This window comes from Heteronotia binoei, chromosome 2 (assembly GCF_032191835.1).
Source record: "Heteronotia binoei isolate CCM8104 ecotype False Entrance Well chromosome 2, APGP_CSIRO_Hbin_v1, whole genome shotgun sequence".
Classification (NCBI taxonomy): domain Eukaryota; kingdom Metazoa; phylum Chordata; class Lepidosauria; order Squamata; family Gekkonidae; genus Heteronotia; species Heteronotia binoei.
Window position 1 is genome coordinate 83,531,170 of NC_083224.1, and position 21,800 is coordinate 83,552,969.

General features: G+C 40.6%; 1 protein-coding gene across 12 annotated transcripts in view; it reads right to left on the reverse strand.

Annotated features, from left to right (window-relative positions):
- Nucleotides 1–20,620, reverse strand: part of ANKS1A (ankyrin repeat and sterile alpha motif domain containing 1A) — a 247,923-nt gene extending 227,303 nt beyond the window's left edge. For 8 of the 12 annotated variants that reach the window (XM_060231468.1, XM_060231463.1, XM_060231461.1 and 5 more), the window contains exon 1: nucleotides 20,349–20,616. In XM_060231468.1, the coding sequence (XP_060087451.1) occupies nucleotides 20,349–20,530 (182 nt within the window). In that variant the 5' untranslated portion in view covers nucleotides 20,531–20,616. Of the gene's footprint in view, nucleotides 1–16,258; nucleotides 16,311–20,348 lie in introns of those variants that run through there. The other 4 variants (XM_060231472.1, XM_060231471.1, XM_060231464.1 and 1 more) reach the window with 2 other exon arrangements.
- Nucleotides 20,621–21,800: the final 1,180 nt, after the last annotated feature.

Genomic DNA, 21,800 nt, shown 5'->3' on the forward strand with positions numbered 1-21,800 from the left:
GGTTGGGTCGTCATCAGTAATTGCACAAGCCGATAGTTAGGCATGCCAGCTCCTAAATGGTTGTGCTTTTACAGCGATGGCTGTGAGCAATGCCTCCATCTCTCCTTCAGAGACAGATCTGTCCTGAGACTCCTCTGAGGCCACTAGATCGGTTGTTGAGGTGGCTGCATTTAAAAATTGGCCAAAATGGCCACCATGTCCTGGAGTCTTCTAAAGAATATTACGCTTTTGTAAAAGGGAGAGGAGAGGTGGAGAGTGAGTTTGAGGAAGGAGAGGAGTGTGTATATATATATATATAGAGAGAGAGAATGAGAGAGAAAGAATCAATAGCATACTATTGAGATATAGAGAGAGCAGCATAATATTGAGGAAGAGGAAGAAAGTCTAATGGAATCAAATAGAAGACAGTCTGCTATCAAACTGCTCCTCCTGTTGATGCAGGAGCAGAATTGACGAAGGGATGACTCCCGCACCGAACAGAAGATGAAGAAATTTGGTTCCTGCCTCCCTGATTGGATGGTGGGAATCACCCCACAAGATGTCCTCTGCCTCAGAGAGAGAACCAATGCTAATCAGAGTAGACAATGCAGGGAAAGATTAATAATCTATCTCAATATAAATTATCTTCATATGTTTAAAGCTGTAACTCTATGCAAATTTAAACTGGAGTAAATCCTATTAAAACCAGTTGGACTTTTTTTTGAGTAAATGTACACAGGATAACTGCACATCACTTAAATTCCCTGGTAACTGGATTTAGAAAAGGAAATCAGTAGCAAATCTGAACAAATCCCTACCCTTACCTATACGAGAGCTGGGGGATTTTGAATGAGAAGCACTAGGAAGTATCTGGGGTATTTATTTATTTATTTATTCGATTTATATCCCGCCCTACCCCACCAAAGCGGGTATGAAAAAATCAGTCACACAACAGATCAGTGTGGCTCTCTAGGGCAATCTGGTTTTGTCCAGAATGGTTAACAGCACCTACTAGCTTCAGTACTGTACTATGCACCCGAAACAAAAGCAAGCAAGCAAATCATTCACCACTTAGTGTTATCCATGCATGATTACTCAGACGTGAGCATTAAATTTGATGTAGCTTACTCCTAAGTTGTAACCTTAGGCACGCTTACTCAAGAGTAAACATTTATAGAAATATGCTCAAAATGGAGCATCATACGGCCCCAGGAAATTTACTTATCAGGATAATAAACATCATAGTTTCCAGTCTACAGAGAGTGCTTTTGTAAAAGACTGTTCAAGTATGTGACAGCATTTGAACAGAGATTTTATTTATAGTTACCTGTGTACCCTGGCTTCTGCTTTTTAGTTGATTTTATTTTAATGTAGTGTGTTTTAAAGTATTGTGGTAAAATACCTTTGAAACCTATCCTGGTGGGAACACAAGGTATTTATTTTTATATCAGCATGCAAAAACAATACTGAATAGAACACTGCCAGATGTTGATTCATACAGATATTCTTAACACTATTGCTATTAGCAGTTTTAGTTGTCTATATTTCCCAATCAAGTAAGTTTGTAGTCTATTGCACTGTTTACTGTAAGTATTATCTTGTCCTGTACTGTTGGAATGCCCTAACCTGATAACCCAAGCTAGCCCAATCTCATCAGATCTTGTAGCTAAGCAGGGTTGGCCCTGGTTAGTGCTTGGATGGAAGACCACCAAGGAAGCTCAGGGTTGCTACACAGAGGTAGATAACGGCAAACCACTTCTGAATGATTTTTGCCTTGAAAACCCTATGGTGTCGCCATAAATTGGCTGCAACTTGACAACAAAAAGTGTTAAAATACAATCTCTGCACTGTTTATGGTACGTCATATTTTTCTACTGTTTTTGTTTGCATTGTTTACTAATTTTGTAATTTGAGTCCTATTGCATTGTGGATTAGATAACTTTTGCTACCTGATTACACTGTACGTACAGACAAGCTAGAAACTTAATAAATGTTAGCAAAATTAATGTTAGTCTCAATGCAATGTACCTTGTTATTATATATTTTATTTATCTGAAATTATCTATTAGTCACCTTTCACCCTTGCAGAACGGAAGGTGACTTACAGTATAAAGTTTATAAAACACACTAAAAACCAAATAAAGCAATTATAAATACACACAAAAGTCAGAACTTATGTTTATGTTTAAATTTAAATATAGGTCTATTTGAAATGCCACAGCCAAAATGGTGTTTAGCAATCAAGTTTGGAGGCAGTTTCTGAATTACAGTAACTGTATCTGTAGTTGGCTTAATTTGGATGCAATGGCGAATTACAATTTGTGCAAACCAGGAAATGGAGCAACAAACCCAGCGCTATACGGCAGTGCATGAACTTGCAAGGATGTTCAATCATCAGCCCATGTTTTAAGCCATGACATCACCACCATCAACTAATCACAAACACCTACCATTTAGCACTTAAAACAAAGTCTGGCAATGAATCCGTGCCGTATGCAAATAATTCCACTCTCACTTAGAAGCAGAATGAAGGCTATGTTTATACTTTACTTGCTTTTAAGAGCAGAGTGAGCCACTGCATTCTCTTCATAGACCATTTTTTTCTATAGCCTATTTTAGGAAGCTTTTTTGTTTTTCTAGCACTGAAATACTACACAAAACACTGAGTAAACAATCCATAAGGAAAGGAAATCTCTGCACGCTTAACAACTGTGGCACTTCTCATGCAATCAAGAATACCCTGCCCTAGTTAACAACTATTGCTGCACAGGGTGAGGAATATCAGACACTTAATCAAGGTGAGAGGTTAATCATAATGTATGGGTACAGTCAAAGTGCACCTCCTCCTTAGTGTAGCCCTCCCCACCTACAACTGTTTGTCCATGAAGGTTTGTCCATAATATTTCCAGCATCAAAAGGGAAGCACACAGAATATCCACAGTCCTTTCATGGCAGTCCTGGTTCTTTTAAAGGTAAAGGTGGTCCCCTGTGCAACCTTGAGCCAGCTCCCTGAACCCAGCTTCCATTGGGATCGAACACAGGTCATGAGCAGAGCTTGGACTGCAGTACTGCATCCTACCACTCTGTGCCATGGGGCTCCTATATCTTGTTTCTATTTTTCTTTGTTTAATGTGGTGGTGGTCATAAGAACATAAGAAAAGCCATGTTGGATCAGGCCAATGGCCCATCCAGTCCAACACTCTGTATCACACAGTGGCCAAAAAATTTATATACACACACACACTGTGGCTAATAGCAACTGATGGACCTCTGCTCCATATTTTTATCTAACCCCCTCTTGAAGCTGGCTATACTTGTAGCCGCCACCACCTCCTGTGGCAGTGAATTCCACATGTTAATCACCCTTTGGGTGAAGAAGTACCTCCTTTTATCCGTTCTAACCTGACTGCTCAGCAATTTCATTGAATGCCCACGAGTTTTTGTATTGTGAGAAAGGGAGAAAAATACTTCGTTCTCTACCTTCTCCATCCCATGCATAATCTTGTAAACTTCTATCATGTCACCCTGCAGTCGACGTTTCTCCAAACTAAAGCGCCCCAAGCATTTTAACCTTCGCCGCTCAGCATTTTCTCATGCTAAGTACATTTTGACTCCTTGGAAGACATAGGTCTTGCATGAGTAGAAGTGCCTAAAACCAGAAGAACAGTGTACCAAAGCACAGAGCCACTTCTGCAACAGACAAAGAGCAAGCAGAAGCAAGACACAGGATACAAGTCACTGAGATTTATTTTTGTGACTTATACTCAACTTTGTTTTCCCTCAAAGTTACTTGAATATATAACTAAAATTATTTCCAGTTTATATTGAATAATACTAAAAACTAAAAGATAGATCCAGGTGGGTAGCCATGTTGGTCTAAAGCAACAGAATAAAGTGGCACCTTTAAGATCAATGAAGTTATATTTAAGGTATGAGCTCTCGCGTGCACACACACTTCTTCAGATACAATAAAATGAAAGAAAACCATTCAAATTTATAGAGTGGAAAAGCAAATCAGCACATAACAAGATGTAGATTTTCTTAGACAATTAGGAACAATTTGGCTTGCTCCTGGTTTCTCTCAAAATGTCTACATCATGTTATATGCTGATTCCCTTTTTCTTTTTTTTGCTATAAACCTTGAATAAAACTTTGTTGGTCTTAAAGGTGCCACTGGACTCTAACTTATACTAAAAACTAGAAGCTACGCTGCATAAACTCAGTCAAAGGACAAAAGTCTTTCCTTCAAATATCCCATTTCAAAATGCAATATTCCATATGCATGGAATGCTCCCCATAAAAATGCTCTCAACCATTTCTGAAAATGAGCCTGATGAAAAGAGTATGAGCTCAACAGCTCAATGTAATAGTTTGCTGGAATCTAGCATGTAATCTTAACTGCTAAAGTTCCAAAAAGTACTCCTGTGTGATTTTGCTGAACATGTAGATCAGGGGTGTCATTTGTTATGAGGGCCAAATCTGTCAGGCCAGGCCATGTATGTCATAAAATGTAATGTCAGGTACTGGAAATATAAACTTTATAAAGGGCACAAACGCAAAGATTATTTTTACTTAAAATACAAACAAGGCTTAAAATATTAGCACTCTTGCAATATTTTATTTGACAGTCTTTGATAACTAACACCTCTTGCTCTGAATTATTGCATAAAATCAGATGTGCAAGAAAACCCACATAGACAGACTGGAGAACCAACAAACCCTTTGCCCAGCCTGCTGTCATGCTCAATGCTCTGAGCCTATGACAAAACATGAAATGACTTGGCATTGCAAACCTCTCCCCGTCCCCTTCCAGGTCTACTGAGAGTAGTGGTGGCTCTCTCAGTGAGGTTTATCAAATTGTGCATGGAATGGAGACAGTTGACAAGGATAACCACCCCCCCCCCCAATGCTACAGAACTTGAAGGCATTCAATAAAGCTGATGGGCAGTCAGTTCAGAACAGACAAAAGGAAACAAGTCTCACATAATTAACTGTTTCAAAGATGAATAAAATTAGCAACAACCTGCAAAAAGAGCCATTTAAAAGCCTCTCTGTGGCAGACTACACTTAACAACAGGTTTCCCAGTGCAGCAGTTCCAGAAATCTGGGAGGTGAGCTTGAGTGACAGGCTGATCCCTCCCCCCACCCTCTTTGATTGGCCAGTACTGGCTGAGGAGAACTATACCTTTAGACGACTTCAAAAACAGCCTGTTGCAAAACAGGAGAGCTAATCAAAAGAAACCTGTTGCAAAATGAGATTGCTGATCCTCTGGCCACAAGCACAGCAGAGGAAAAGTAAAAACAAGCCCCAGCAACCCAATGCAACCAACAGACCACATGGCTCTAAACTTCAGCCTCCAAAACAGCCACCTCCTCCTGGATTTTGCTCTGCCTTTCCTGAAAATCCTCTCTCCCTCCTAAGAAATGAAAGAAAACTTTCTTGGTCTTAAGGGACTAACTCAGACTTTGCTCACTCTGGTGGTGTGCTCTCTCCCTCCGCCTCTCTTTCTTCCCAAAGGAGAAGGAGGGGGAGGAGATTCAGCCAATGGAGGGAACGGAGGCTTGGCTTTTTGCCTCATTCCCACAGACTGAGATCATGTCGCAAAATAAACAGCAGAACAGTACAATATCCATCCATCCCAAGAAGTGTGCCTGCACACAAAAGCTTGTACCTGAAACAAAGCTTTCTTGGTCTTAAAGAGGTGCCACAGACTGACTCCAACTCAGCTCTCTCTGCACATGCACATTTCTCCCCACCCTCCCTTTTCTTCCTACAGGAAGAGGGGGGGGGGGAAGTGTCACAGCTAATGGAGGGAAGGGAGGGATGGCTATCTCTTCCATGTGATTAAGGAGATCCAGGAAAGCAATTTGTGATGTTGCAGCAGCCCCAGAGAAAAAAGCAGGGTTCTGCTGCAGGAAGAAGTCAGCTGCTCAGGGGCCAGAAAGGAACTCTGCAGGGGCTGGATACAGCCCACGGACCATACATTTGACACCCCTGAGATCATGCTTTAGAAAAATTTTGGCCAATGTGATTCTTGTTAGTGTTTTACAGAACATAACTGAGGTTATTTTCTGAGATCTTTCTCTACTTACAGCTTTAAAATTTTGCAACCGGTTTTGCATACAAACTGTACAGTGAAAAAGCAGAAGTACTAAAATTCTTTTCACCCACCCCAACTCTAAAAGCACTAATTAGCTAGACTGAAAACACAGCTGCAGTTCTTGGGTTTAAATTTATTTAGGAAAGCTCTGAGAATAGTAAGCAAGAAGAAACTGTTTCTTTTTATTAAAAAGTTGTGTCCTGACTTTCTGTTAATTTCCACAAACAAAATACAATATTAACTATGGAATCAAATTTTAAAATTGGATGCAAAGTATCTACACTAGGAGTGTCAAATTCATTTGTTATAAGGGCCAGATCTGTCATAAATGAGACCTTGTTGGGCCGGGCCATGTTGAGCTGGGCCATGTGTGTACCTATTTAAGATTAAATTTATTAGGTATTAAGATTAGGTATTTAAGATTATGTCCTTCATAAAGGACACAGACAAACACAACTAAAGATTTTTTTAAAAAAAACTTAAAATAAAACATGCTTAAAACATTAGCACTTATTGATCTTAAAGGTGATTTCTTTGTATTTCCCCCTTGGGATCCAGGGAACTGGGCAAAGTAAACTCTGGCTCGCTCCTTCCTTCCTCAGGGGACCAGGAGGGGGAGGAACCTCAGCCAATAGAAGGAAGAAAGGCTTGGTTCAGTAGCTTTTATGTGCAATTGAGAGAGCCTGGCAAAGTAAGCTCTGCCTCCCAGCCTTCCTCCCCAAGGAAGGAGCCTCAGCCAATGGAGAAAACAGATTTTGCTATGTAGCTCCTATGCCATTGAGCAAGTCTTGCAAAGCAAGCTGTTATGCAGAAGGAACCAGGAGAGAGGGAGAAGGAAGCAGATGACAGTCACTTGCTTGGGGGCCTGATAGCCCCTCTCTGGGAGCCTGATTTGGCTGCATGTTTGACACCTCTGATCTACACAGACCAAAAAGCTAGAATTTTAATAAACGGTTCTTTAACAGATAAAATCAAGGTAACAAAAGGAACTCGACAGGGTTGTCCAATATCACTGCTATTATTTATTCTGGCAATGGAGAGTTTCCCTATAAAGAAATAGCAAAAAAAACCCCCAAAAAACAAATCAGCATATAACAATGTAGACATTTTGAGAGAAACCAAGAACAAACCAAATTGTTCCTAGTTTGTCTCAGAATGTCTACATCTTGTTATGTGCTGATTTGCTTTTCCACCCTGTCTATAAATTTGAATCATTTACTTCAATTTCATTGTATCTGAAGAAGTGTCTGTGCACACGAAAGCTCACACCTTAAATAAAACTTCGTTGGAGAAAACATGAGGCAGTGGGAAAAATCTATGGTCTAAAAGAAATCAAAATTACTGAATGTCAAATATTAAGGGAGAACTGGTATATTACTCCCGAATACATTGTCAAAATTCACAAAGAGTATAATGGGGAACACTGGAAATGTCAGAACACAGATGTTCACATTTTATAATATGTTGTAAATTTGTAAGAAAGCAATGAAGTATTGGCTAGAGCAGTGTTTCTCAACCTTTTTGATGTAGAAGTACCCTTGACCTTGCTCTTCATATCTCACGGTACCCTTGAGGAAAACACCTTTCTAGTTACATGAGAGACATAATAGTTTATTGCAATTAAGTTTCTGCTTATTCATTAATTAATGATGTGAAAATGAATATAATTTAAACTAATTAAATTAAGACATAATCATGTGATATTTTAAAATTCTTCAAAGCACACAACAAATGCAAGTCCCAAAAATAATGTTAAGAAAACTGTTCTGAATGCAATTTATAAACGTCCACCAAATTGCAACACAAAAAATTTCAGTGACAGAACTAATGCTAGCCTGGAATGTGCAACTTGTGAATGTAAGCTTTTGTATGCTAAAAGCATACTTCAACAGACAACAGTATGGGTTCATTGAAATATGACTGGCAGCAGAAGAAAGCACATTTTAACTGAATGTTTCTTTTAGCCAGTGTAGTCTTTACATTCAAAGTTCCAATGTGAGTTCTTAAAATCAATATGAGTAGCATGTAGGAAAAAACAGGCTAACAGTGCAATCCTAAATGGAATTTCATCCTTCTAAATTCATCAAGGTCAGTGATTTTAGGGTGTGACTCTGCTTAACACAATATGGTTAGTCCCTGACTAGGTGCACTACAACTTTGCAGCCATTCATCCAAGAGTGGCTACTCCAAAATAAGCCTAATTAGAAAACATGTCTAAATACTCTGTGCTATTCTTTCAGATCATTAAAAGTAACCAGGAGTTGAGGAGGTGATCTGCCTGGGAGAGTTGTGCTGTAATTTAGTGCGACTTGTGGGAGGATCTCTCTCCACACCTGTGAGGGAGGGGGTCCATTTTACACCAGTTCGGCACCTGCCATTTTAGGTGCCTCAGAGAAGAGGAGCAGAGCCAAGGCCGCCCAAATGGCGCCTGCTCTCTGCCTCACTTCCTTGTCCCCTTGACCCACTTATCCCCCAGTAGTCCCAGTTCTGTGCACTTGCCTTGCCACGCTGCCTCCTGCTCCCTCTGTGCAAGTTGAATCGCGCACAGCAGCCTCAAGAAGACGACGACTGCAGATTTATACCATCTTTGTCTCTGAATCAGAGACTCAGAGCAGCTTACAATCTCCTATACCTTCTCCCCCCACAACAGACACCATGTGAGGTGGTTGGGGCTGAGAGGGCTCTCACAGCAGCTGCCCTTTCAAGGACAGCACCTGTAATAGCTATGGCTAACCCAAGGTCATTCCAGCAGCTGTAAGTGGAGGAGAATGGAATCAAATCTGGTTCTCCCAGATAAGAGTCCGCACGCTTAACCACTATACCAAACTGACACCAAAGGCCTGCCCAGTCAACTTTCTCTCACTCGCCCTCCTTGTGGCATGGCATGTTGCTGAACTTGCTGCTTATTGGTCTGCTATCAACTCAATACTGTGGCTGGCTGCAGCACCCAGCCATCAGTCCGAAGGACGGAGGAGGAGGAGGAGGAAAGCAGCTGGTTGATCTGCCTAGTGGCTTGGCGAAAAAGGGGCAGAGGTGTTGGGAATTGGCAGCACTAGCAGCAGGCGACACATGCTGCTCTGCTCGCTGCCTGCTGCTGATCAGCACAGCGCATGCAAAATGGAGGACACCAAGAAGGTGGGGCCAGGCAGAGCCTCCTTGCGCAGGCATACAGCAGCGCTGCCAGCCTTGTGTGCATGCATTTTTTTGAGTCGCCCTGCACCAGGCCAGCCTGGTTGGAGGGAGGTGGCGGTGTGTGTGTGTGTGTGTGCTAAACGGCATCATGGTACACCTACATCTTGCGGTACCCCAAGGAAGTGAAGAAATACAGAAGCTATTAAAACTTGTTTGTGATGGATCTAAAAAGCATGCTATTAAAGGTAACAAACAATGTTACAAAAACACAATTATTTAAGTATATTTGATAGTGGCAAGGGTAACATTTACAGCAAAATGGAAGGCAAAAAGATCCCAAGATCCAAAGGAATAGAAGAATAAGTTCTATGAAAATGAGAAAATGGCAAAGTTAACACCTTATATTCACTATAAACCAGTTTCAGATTTTCAAAAAAATTGAAAGTATTTTATTATTTAGCTGAGAATTAGAATTAATTTCAAGTTAAAATTGAAAAAGGAAAGAAGCTATATACATCTTCTATATTAAAATATTAGATATAAAAATAGTTGGCAAAGATAGAATGAGGCTATTTAAACAAAGGGGAATAATCAAGAGTATAGATAAATGAGCTCTAATAAGAGAGTGTGTGTGTATTGTAAGACAGATAATTACAGTTTATGTTTAAGCTATGATTCTGGTTACAGTAGACGATGTGGTTGATCATTGCAGATGACTATGTATGTGTTTACATTGTATATATTATTTAGATTATTGTTGTAGTTATGTTTTGTTTTTGTGTTGTAAACTGAAATAATAAAAAGTAAAAAAGCAATGTGTATACCACCATGGAAATGGTAACAGAACATAAATTCACTTCTCCATTAAAAGCCAAACAGCTGAACAATTAGTCACAAGCAACAAATATTAACAAAACAAATAACAGAATAAAAATGCTATTTGGCATATCCAGATTTTTGTGAGGACACTCCAAAGAGTGGTGTGGTAGTCTAGTTTCAGATGATGATCTGCAAGACCCAGGTTCAAATCTCCACTCTGCCATGGAAGCTTGCTGGGTGACTTAGGGCCACTGGTCACACATTTTCAGTCTAATCTACCTCTTTGAGTTGCTGTGAGACTAAAATTAGAGGAGAACAATGGAAGTCACTATGGTTCTGCCATCTTGAAAGAAAGAGCATAAATGAAGAAAATTAAAGAAATAAATAAAAACAAGGCACCACAACCAGGAAAGATGAGCTCTTTGTAACATCAGCAGGTAGATCTAATCAAGACCTGCAAGAATGATCACAATTGGCAGGGAAGTTCTTACGGGAGCAGTCAATTTTTCAGGTATCCCATTCCCAAACCACCTAAATTTTAAAGGTAACAATCAGGAAACGAGTCAGTAGTCAACGCGGCAAATTTAAAACTGACAAGATTCAATTACTATAGCTTGTCCCAGTCAGTAGTCTCACCGCTTTATTTTGTACCAGCTGATGCTTCTGAGACGCTTCTAAATATGACCATTTAAGTGGAATTGCCAATCTGAACAACAACTCAAGTTTGGCATACTTGACCATAACCACAGTCACCATAACAGTCACTACTCATTGCATTTGAACAGCCAAAAGCAGGGGTGTCAAACATGTGGCCTGTGGGACAGATCTGGCCCCTGCAAAGCTTGAATCCTTCCCACAAGCAACTGGTTGTCTCTTGCTTCCTTCCCCAGCATTGCAGCTTACTTTTACCCAGCTTCCTCTCCTGATTCCTCAAGACTTGATCTCTCTCTCTCTCTCACACACACACACACAAACACTCATACACCCTAGCTCACTCAGGCACTGCTTCTTGCTTCCTGTTTGCACAGGAGAGATACAAAGCTAAGCCTTACTTCCCTCCATTGGCTGAGCGCTCCTCCTTTGGGAAGAAGGGAAGGGATGGGGAAGAGAAAGCAGCATATGTTGATCCTTCACTTCCCACCATTGGCTGAGCTCTCCTCCTTCAGGGGAAAGGGGCAGAAAAGAGCAAGAGAAAGCAATGTCCATGGCTCCTTTAAGATGGGGGCCCCAACCTTCGGGCCACAGACCAGTACGTGGCCTGTTAGCGACTGTGAGTTGTATAATTATTTCATTATATATTACAATGTAATAATAGAAATAAAGAGCACAATTGTATCACCTCGAAACCATCCCCTCCCCCTGGTCCATGCAGAAATTGTCTTCCATGAAACCGGTCTCTGGTGCCAAAAAGGTTGGGGACTGCTGCTTTAAGACCAGCAAAGTTTTATTTATTCATGTGCACACAAACACTTCTTCTTGGAGGGGGGGGGGAGATGGAGGATTCACAATTTACATTGAGATTGTTGTGCTCTGCTGTTTTCTTTGAGACTTGACATCTCACTCACTCTCTCACACACATGTGTATGTGTGTTAAAAGGAAGGAGCACATTGGAATAAGGGGAAAGGAGAATTAAAAGGAAATTATGTTGGCTTATTCTGAAAAGGGTTTTTTTAAAGATTAGATTTCTCTTAATCTCAAAAATGTTGGCGATAGCTCATATGATGATTGCTAAAAATTGGAAACCCCCACATACCCCCACGATTGAAATGTGGTATGATAAGTTATGGGACCGGCATGTAATGGATAAGACAATGGATAACCCTTTCTTCAAAAATGATACTGATTTGGCTATAGATTATGATTTGCTTTTGGCCACGGTTTTGGAATTCTTTGGGAATATTTCCTTTTTGCCTAGTAGAATGAATTGTAGGCTATTTCTTAATACTTAATGCCAAAGTGTTTGTTATATGCATCCAATGATCTAAATTGAATTCTTGTATGTTAGATTTATATTTCTGTTATTTATTTTCCCTATTTCTCCTTGTATTTGATTAGATTCAATAAAATAAAATCTATTAATAGAAAGGGGGGGGGGAATTTCTCTGTTTTTGTTTTCTTTCAAAAAGACCCTGATTAGGAATTAAAACACTTGGCTCTGATTCTATTGTTTAATGACTAGAAATAGACGCCTAAGTACTTAAAAATACATCTATTATTCCAAGTCTCCCCCTCTCTCCTCCAACCTCACTGGCTGCCTTTCTTCACTCTCCCTTTGCTTTTTGAACTATTTCATCATCATCACTAGCACTGAGTGGAATTTGCTCAGTCTGAAATCTACACATTATTTCACTTGGAGAGATACTTCTCTCCAGTTTAAACAGAAGAAGAAAAGAAAGACAGCACAGCTTGTAGTCTTTATTAGTCAAAAGGAGCAAGAGTCCAGCAGCACCTAACAAGATTTGTGGCAGGGCATGAGTTTTCGTGAGTCACTGTACACTTCTTCAGGTACTGGTATAATGTAAGTCCATAAGTTCTTATAAGTTGGAGAGTGGATTGATTTTAGATGCCAAATGACAATACTTGGCACTGGTAATGAGACAAGAAGAAACCTAGGTCTCAATTCAGACTTGGTGTATACACTGTTTAAAGCTTCATTATCAGTTGCAATTCAGCAGTCTCTCTTTCTAATCTCCCATTGAAGTTCCTTTGTAAGAGAATTGGTTCTCTTAGGTCAGCAACTGAATGTCCTGAAAAGTTAAATGTTCTCCCACTTTTTTTTTAATGTTGTAGTTTCCAATGTCAAACTTGTGTCCATTTATTCTTTGACCTGGACTGAACTGAGACCTCGGTTTTCTGTCTCATTACCAATGCTGGTATCTCCATACCTACTACCCCTCTGCATATCACACCTAATCCAATCAAGCTTGCTGTTATCATTCACCTGCAACTGCCATTTGGTATCTGAAATCACCTTTATAAAGTTTATATCACTGGTACCTCATATTACATTTCATAGCACACATGGCATGGTCCGACAAAATGACATTTATGTCAGATCCATCCCTTCTAACAAATGTGTTCGATACCTCTGGCCTAAAGTATATCCTGGCCGCTGATCATGTGTTCCAAACACTTTTAACTTTAGGACACTGTCAAGGCTTAAAATGCCAGTCAATCTCCAAAGCGCAAAACATCAGTAAACTTAACTCTATGAACCCAAACAGGCTTGATATTAGACTTGTTTTTATTCAGATTGGTGTATGTGATATGGAATGAGTTAAAAGTTAAAAAAAAAAGTTACACAGGAGTTCCATTAGGTCAACATAAATTCCAGCATAGATCTAAGCAGTTCTTGAGATGCCTCTATAAAGGACTAAAAGTCACACTTTCTCAGCCTGTATTCTCAAGGTTGTTGTGAAAATTAAACGGAGGAGAGAATAACAGAAGCTGCTTTGGTTCTCCATTGTGGAGAAAGGTGGAATATTCATGAATAAACAAACATTTGTGAGACTCCTAAATACAGGTAATTCACCAGTAGTCATTTTAACTCCAGGCTAGGGGCCAAAATCCTTCTTGAAACTTACATGCAGGCTGTAAAGTTGCAGCAGGGAAGAGCTCAGCTAACCAGATGTTTCATGAAAATGTCTTTATTTTTTAATGTTTAGTGATATTTTCAGGCTCATGTTCTAGAGCATGGGTGGCCAGCAGTAGCTCTCCAGATGTTTTTTGCCTACAACTCCCATCAACTCCAGCCAGCATGGCCAATGGCTGGGGCTGATGGGAGTTGTAGGCAAAAAACATCTGGAGAGCTACCGTCGGCCATCCCTGTTCTAGAGCCACTACTTCTGCCATTCTTAAAACAGTTTTGTAGTGTAAGAATACAGCAGAACTTGAGTTTGAAAGTGAGCTGTACTGCAGTCACCAGTAGAGCACATTTTCTGCAGATTTTGCCAGCAACCAAAAGTAACAGCAATTACACCAATACATATAAATAAGGAAGCTGTATGTATATATGTGTCTATATCTTTATAGATATCTATATCTATACACACACATACACACATAGTAGTTAAGATCAACAAAATTTTATTCAAGGTATAAGCTTTTGTGTGTACACACACACTTCTTCAGATACAATGCAATGGAAAAACCCCATAAGTATAAATAAATATTTAGAACAACATATAGCAATTGTTACCTTCACTCTTGAGGGGAGACAGATAGGCATCATCAGGGCTTTTTTTTTTTAGCAGGAATGCACAGGAACAGAGTTCAGGCTGGCTTGGTGTCAGAGTGTGTGGCCTAATATGCAAATGAGTTCCTGCTGGGTTTTTCCTACCACAAAAGCCCTGGGCATCATAAAGTGTTAACTTTTCCACAATTAGAAAAGATTCTCTTACACACTTATCTCCTGTTTTGACATATTTATTGCTTTAAGTGTTGTTTCTCCTTAATTGGAGCCATACAGCTGTTGACCCTGTGCACTTGGCTTGTTGTCCCTGTTTTGTCTCAAAATATCTAAAAAAAAGATAAAAGTAGTCCCCTGTGCAAGCACTAGTCGTTTTTGACTCTGGAGTGACGTTTTCACAGCACTCTTTTTATGGGGTAGTTTGCCATTTCCTTCCCCAGTCATCTATGCTTTCCCCCCAGCAGCTGGGTACTCATTTTACTGACCTCAGAAGGATGGAAGGCTGAATCAACCTGGAGCCAGCTACCTGAACCCAGCTTCCGCCGGGATCAAACTCAGGTTATGAGCAGGGAGCTCAGACTGCAGTACTGCAGCTTTACTACTCTGTGCACTTGGCTTGTTGTAGACATTTTGAGACAAAAGAGACATCATATTATATGCTAATTTATTTTTCCCCAACCCTATCTATATGTTTGAATGGTTTTCTCCCATTTCATCATATCTGAAAAAGTGTGTGTGTACACACGAAAGCTTAAATTCTGAATAAAACTTTGTTGGTTTTAAAGGTGCTACTGGACTCCAACTTTTTTCTGTTGCTTCAGACTAACAGGGCTACCCACCTGGATCTGTAGATAGAGTGCCATCTTTTAACTCCCACTTGCATTCTTTAGCCCTAGTATTTCCTCCACACCACGCAACTATATTCTGCCAAGTTGCAGTTTTACCTACAAAGTAAGAGTTTCTTTGGGCCCTCTTGTATTAATTTTGAAACATTCACTTTCAAACTGAAGATCAAGGAAGCCTGTCAGAAAAGTCAATTTTATATGAATAATACAAAGTTATATGAGATATCTTACTACCGGTACTCAGGAATATTTAGCTATTTACATACCTTATTTTTTTGACCACCAATATCTATATCTCATGGTTACAGAAAGAAAATTCTTCATTCATTCATTTTATACCAAAGCAATATTAACTTCAATAGGGTGCCCACTGCAATGTACCAGTTTCAGTATCTTTTCTAAGAAACCCGCCCCCCCAAGAAGCTGGAGATGTCACAACCTAGGATAAGAAATAACTGACTGCTATAACAACAGATCTGTAACAAGGACTAACTTTTAATATTACATGCTTTGGGGAAGCCACAACACAGCAAAGCAACAAAATCACACAGCTGTCATGCATACATTCCTTCCAAAGGACTGAGATCATATAGAATTCCTCTTATCTCAACAAGAGAGCACATCAAGATTCATATCTCTTCTATAGATATGCCAAATGATTAACTGTATCTACAGTCATGAAGATCAAACATAAACCTTTTCTATTCAATCGCTATTGAAGGTTTCTTTTTCTCTTGCTTTAAAGACCCAGATCAAACCAGCATATTCCAGCAATAGGTACATTTCATTTGTGGAACCTACACCAACTTTGGTTGCTCCTTGATATTTTTCTAAGCAGCATTCTAGCATCTCAGAGCAAGTGTATGTTTACAATAGCCCTGCTGTTTGCATATCACACATAAAATAAATATTTGGTTTAGAATCACCTGAGGTTATGGTTACGAAATTCAGCAAAATAACTCACCATCTATGGTGATCAGACCAGACTCTTTAACATAGTAAAAACTCCAGTTCTCTCTGAAATAGATCAGTTTTCAGCCCAAAAGCTTCAAGCAATTCCATCCTTCTAGATATTCAAACCATGCTTCCATACAGGATGTGCCAAGTCACAGTCTCTAACCAATTCCAAGAAGCATGCGTTTAACTTTAAATGCACACAAGCTCTCCTTAATGAGTCCAGTGGTTTATTCACATTACATGTTTGTAGGACTTTGACTTGTACCACAGAATGGGCAAATATCTGCTTTTAAGATATGAAACCTAGGGAAATCACACGAGGAAAGTCAATTAAGGCCTTTGGACAACTGCTGTTTCAAAAATAAGCCATTAATACCTATACCATACTTTAAAAGCACAATAGCAGTTTGGATCTTACCTGGCACCATGTTTGTTGTACAAACAGCATCACACATTAATTGTATTTCACCTGGTATACCATACCATACCATACCAAACCTTTAATGGCATAATAGATTCAGATAAAAATACACAGAATATAAAAATTTAAACATTGGAGATAAAATCAAAATAAAACCGAGCTTACAGATACATTCAAACATGGTCAGAATTAAATTTAAGGATGTCAGCCAGAAATTTTGCCACAGCCTCACTAACCACCCCCTCAGTATCACTCAATAAATAATAACAGGGTGGCAGAATAGACAAATCTGGAGAAAAAGAAAGCTTGCCAAATAAATCTTTACGGAGGTTATGGTAAAAAGAACAATCAAGCAATATATGCTGGATTGAGTCAGGGGTATTCGCTCCACAGGAGCAAAGTCTGTCGGCTAAAGGGACTCGCTGATATCTCCCTTGTAAAACTTTGGAGGGAAACGCGTTTAGTCTGGCCAACATAAATGCCCTGCGATGACTTGGAGTGGTTAGGTCTGATAGATAATTGGGCATTTTGCCACAAAAAGCATAAAGACCTAAGGAAGCTGGAGAGCAAGTATAAGGGAGAGTTGGCCGTAATTTCGTTTCCTCCAATTCCCACAGTCTCAGTTTAATACATCTGAAGATATATTACCTGGTATACAAAGTATCATGCTGCAAACGCAGACTTTTTGGTCTGCTTTGGCGAATACCCTATTTAGATACAACGCTGAGCATTACTTGTCTTCCCGCCAAGCTGACTTCCAGCGTCAGCCCCTGCCCTCCTCCTCAACTGGAGAAATGGACAAAGTTGTACTAAAATGGCACCTGATGTCATCCTCCACTTTGGAAAGACATCAAACCTTTAACAAAGTTTAGTATGCCAGAGGTTAAGAATCATTCTTCTGCTCCCTTAAGAGGTGCAATACACATTATATTTGACTGTCTCCTAATGCCTAGAATTTATTATTTAGGACAATAGTAGCTCTCTTCACTTTTCATAATCACACTGCCTCCAAGCCACTCAGCACTGAAACACATACCGCTGTCTAATAGGGTCAGCGAGAATGTGAATTAGTGAAGACTTACACAACTACACTTTACAAAAGGATCCTGAAATTTACTTAATGTCTACTCACTCACCCTGTCTTAATCACATATATATTTATGTTATGATCATATAGGCACCATTTTGTAACAGGAGCCACATAAAAGAAAGCTTGAGAAATTAAGCAACTGTTTAAAAGAACAGGAACGAAAAGCAAACAGTACCAGAGCAACACCCAAAAGATCTACAAGCTTGTCACTAATATGTGCCTCGCTTACTGGAGAACTAGAAAATACCTAACATATCACCAATTGTTAAAGAAGGTTCCAGGAAGAAAACAGACAACAAAAAAACAATGGTGCAGTGGGGAAAAAAAATTATTCCAAAATATTAATATCCCATATGCAATTCACATTAAGCTTTTTCGGCGGGATCTCTAGAATATATAACACTTCAAAAGCTGGTTTAGTGGCAGCATTACTGTTTATATTCCACAGATCCCTCTGAAGAAGCTTAACATGAAACATACAGGAGTACTAATATTTTAGAATAAAATTTTCTTCCCACTACACCATTGTTTTTTCTTCATCTCTCTGCTCTAACTGATATGGTTCTTTGTTTTCTTAAAGAAGAATCCAGGGAGAGTCAAGAAATCAAAGGACAGTGGGCATACTGTGGAAAGCTTTATTACATATAGAATAATGAAGCATGTAGAAATAAAAACACTGGCGAAGAATAAGCATAGAAAAAGGGGAAACAAGGAAGGAAGTCCCATCTCTCTAATAGACTGCAATTCTCTGCGAATATTAACAAATATGTGATGACTGATAGAAAGTCGATCTAACAACAAGTTTGCAAAAATTATTTTCCTACCTCTTTTTCTTCACTGCAGCCCTCACACATGTGTAGGACCGGATCTATGTGTTTTTTGAGGGGGGACAAAATTAAAAAATGATGCCCCCTTATGGGCCCATTCTATCTTACGGCCCTATAGAATAGAATGGACTCATTATCCAATTTGGTGCTCCCCCTTCAGTGGTGCCCACGGCAAGTGCCCCCTCTGCTCCTCCCTAGATCCAGCCCTGCACATGTGCAGCATAGGCAGAGCCAGAAGAAAACAACAGAAATGAATGCTCTCCCTCACATAAACCAAAGAAGAACTTGCACAAGTGGGGGTCCCCCAATTCTCTCTTCCTGTTGCCTCTTGTGCTGCATCCAACAATGGGTCCCCAAGAGCTACAGTTATCTAAAAGGGCTTTTTATGGGCTGTCATTGGAGAAAATGAAGCGTAAAAAAACACTGTTCAAATGTCCCTTGTTTGTGACAGAACACTGTATACCTAAACTTCCAAAAAGTCTTCATCAGTCTTCTGAATGGTTCCAAGTCACCAGGTGAAAGAAAATATTAAACAATGGGAAGCAGTGAATATAGGAATATGAGGTCAGTTCTTACAAAAGACAGAAGCAACCAAGTTTCCAAGAAACTCATATTGGGATTAATGCATCTAATCTAAATTGTATAATTGGAAAACAAAATAGCAAGTGATGTTCAAAGTAAGTGCAAACACATTAATGGATTCTAAAGTGGCAGTGGCTAACAAAAAAAGAGATCTTTCTAGATGAACATAAGCTTTATTTATTTGGTGCCCTTTGTATTCTACCCTCCTTCAAACAGCTCAGTTCCAAACACAGGTAAGTCTTCCCTCCTCCATTTTATCCCACCAACCAAAATCAGGCTGAGAGAGAATGACTGGCTAAAGTCACCCCAGAAAGTTTAATGGCATGCAGGAATTTGAACCCAGATCTCCCAGATCCAAGTCCAACATGCTAAATAACTACCCCTTTTGGCTCTCACAGAAGCCATACAACTGGGAAGAAAATCCATACTTCTGGGAAGAGAACACTTCACTATAATTTTCTGACCCTCTTTCCTGTTTATGTTTTGTTTAATTGTGGTTTTTAATCATTTTAGACTACCTATCTATATACCTCTCTCTCTCAATGGTTGTCCACCCCTGACCCATCAAAGGCAATCCACTTAACTTTACACTGCATGCTTCTGTCCTTCTTTGCGTATAAATTCAGTTTCCCCACTCCTTAAACCCTCTCTTGGCTCTTAAGGTTCTTTTAAGCCACAGAACCAAAAAAATGGTGGCAAGCCATCTGCTTAGGGCAAAAGCTATTAAGCAGATCAAAGAAAAGACAAGCAATGTCTACATCTTTACATGGAACCAATCCCGTCAAATAACACAGCTACTTAACATAAAATTTTCTATGTTTATAAAGAGAAACTTTTCTTTTACAAAGGATTATTTACACTAACACAGCCACATGTTAGCCATAAGCCTACCTCAATACACCTAATTTTTCCCCTAGGCTACTCTCCTAAAAAAAAAAAAAGAAAACCTTGCACAATTGAACTCCCCCAGCCAACGCCTCTGCCTATCATAATTAACCAGCTGAAAGCCACTTGCTTGAGGAAACCCGGAAACCCAGAAATAGCAATGCCAGTTACACACTCTCAGTCCTCCAAGCACCAAAAACAAACTCCACACGCCTATTTACAAAATAATACTTTTTTTTTTCTTTAATCGTGTAGCACAACACGCCGCCGGAGGCTTTATAGACTCAGTAACACCTCGGGCACTGAATCCAAATACGGCCCTCTCCCTAGCCTGGGGCTCGTGTACCTTTGAAAGGCGGAGATTCTGTCCACGAGCAATCGCACCTCAAGAAAAGCAACCGAGACACGCCTCCGGCCACCTAAGGGCTAGCACACAGGCACCGAGCTCTCACTACCAGTCTCTACAAGACACGTTCGGACGCCCTCAGAAACCACAGCCACACCCCTGGCAAGGACCTACCTGAGAAGGCTGGAAAGCGGGTGCCCCCCGCCGCCGCCACCTCCACTGCCGCCTCCCCCTGAGGACCCGGAGCCGCCACCAGACCCGAAGCCCGAGCTGAGGCGCTTGCCTGACAGCAGTTTCTCCACAGCAGGCAGATTCCCAGTGCGGGAGGCCTCCAGCAGCTCCTGCTCTTTCCCCATGGCCCGGGCTCAGCCGGGGAAGCCAGCCGCCCCGCCTTCGCCCCACCTCCACTACTCCTTTGCTGCCTCCGTCGCTCCCTTCAGCCGGCGCGTCCTTCCGGGGCGGGCCAAGAAGACCACACCCCCTTCTTGTCATCCGCTACTCCCAGTCAGCAAGGAATGAGAAGGAAATGGCGGGATTGTACAGGCGATTCCAGTTCTTTCCGTGCTTCTCGCCTATGAGGTCAGGAGAGAAGGCTGCAACGCTCCCAACAGAACAGCATAATAGAATCCTGTCACATTTGGTCTTTTGAAAAAAGTAGGACAGGTCCACTACGGCATCACAGGATATTGCTGTAACCAGGGAAGAACATAGATTCCACCTTCGTACAGAACTACAAAGTTCGACAGCGTCCCTTAAGGACAAAGGAGTCGGAGATCAGAATCTTCATAAGGAGATCACTTTGGGACTGCTTCATATCGTATTAATTTTTGGAGAAGGGTAAAAGTCGGATCTACACGGATCTTCATGAATTCATATGATTTTTACATTGAAATGAAATCAAACCACTTTAATCCCAGAGATCCTGTCTTAGACTATAGGCAGGACCACAAAAATCATGCCTCCACGAATTCGTGGCACCTCAGCAATGCAAAAACTGGGTTCCAAAGCACGGATCCTCATGAATTCATATGATTTTTATGGTGAAATGAAATCAAACCACCATCATGTTGTAGATCCTCTCTTAGACTATAGGCAGCACCAGAAAAATCATGCCTCCACGAATTTGTAGCGCTACAACACTAAAAAAACATGTTTCCAAACCGTGGATCCTCGTGATTTTTGCTTTGAGCCACCCCAAGATAACCAGCCAATCACATATCATGTCCATGGGCAGATGTTGCACCACAGAAATCATTGATCCACGGCTTCGTAGCAGCGCCAGGGACCAAAAACTTGGTTTTGAACCACGGATCCTCATGGATCCACATGATTTCTGCTTCGAATCCCCCCAGGCCCTCAATCGAATCACATATCATGTCCATAGGCAGATGTTGCACCACAGAAATCGTGGATGCACAACTTCGTGGCAGCGCCAGGGACCAAAAACTTGCTTTTGGACCACGGATCCTCATGGATCCACGTGATTTTTGCTCCGGATCCCCCCAAGCCTTCCATACAGCCACATATCATGTCCATGGGCACAGTTTACACCACAGAAATCATGGATCCACGGTTTGATGGCAGCGCCAGAAATAAAAAACTTGGTTTTGAACCATGGATCCTCAT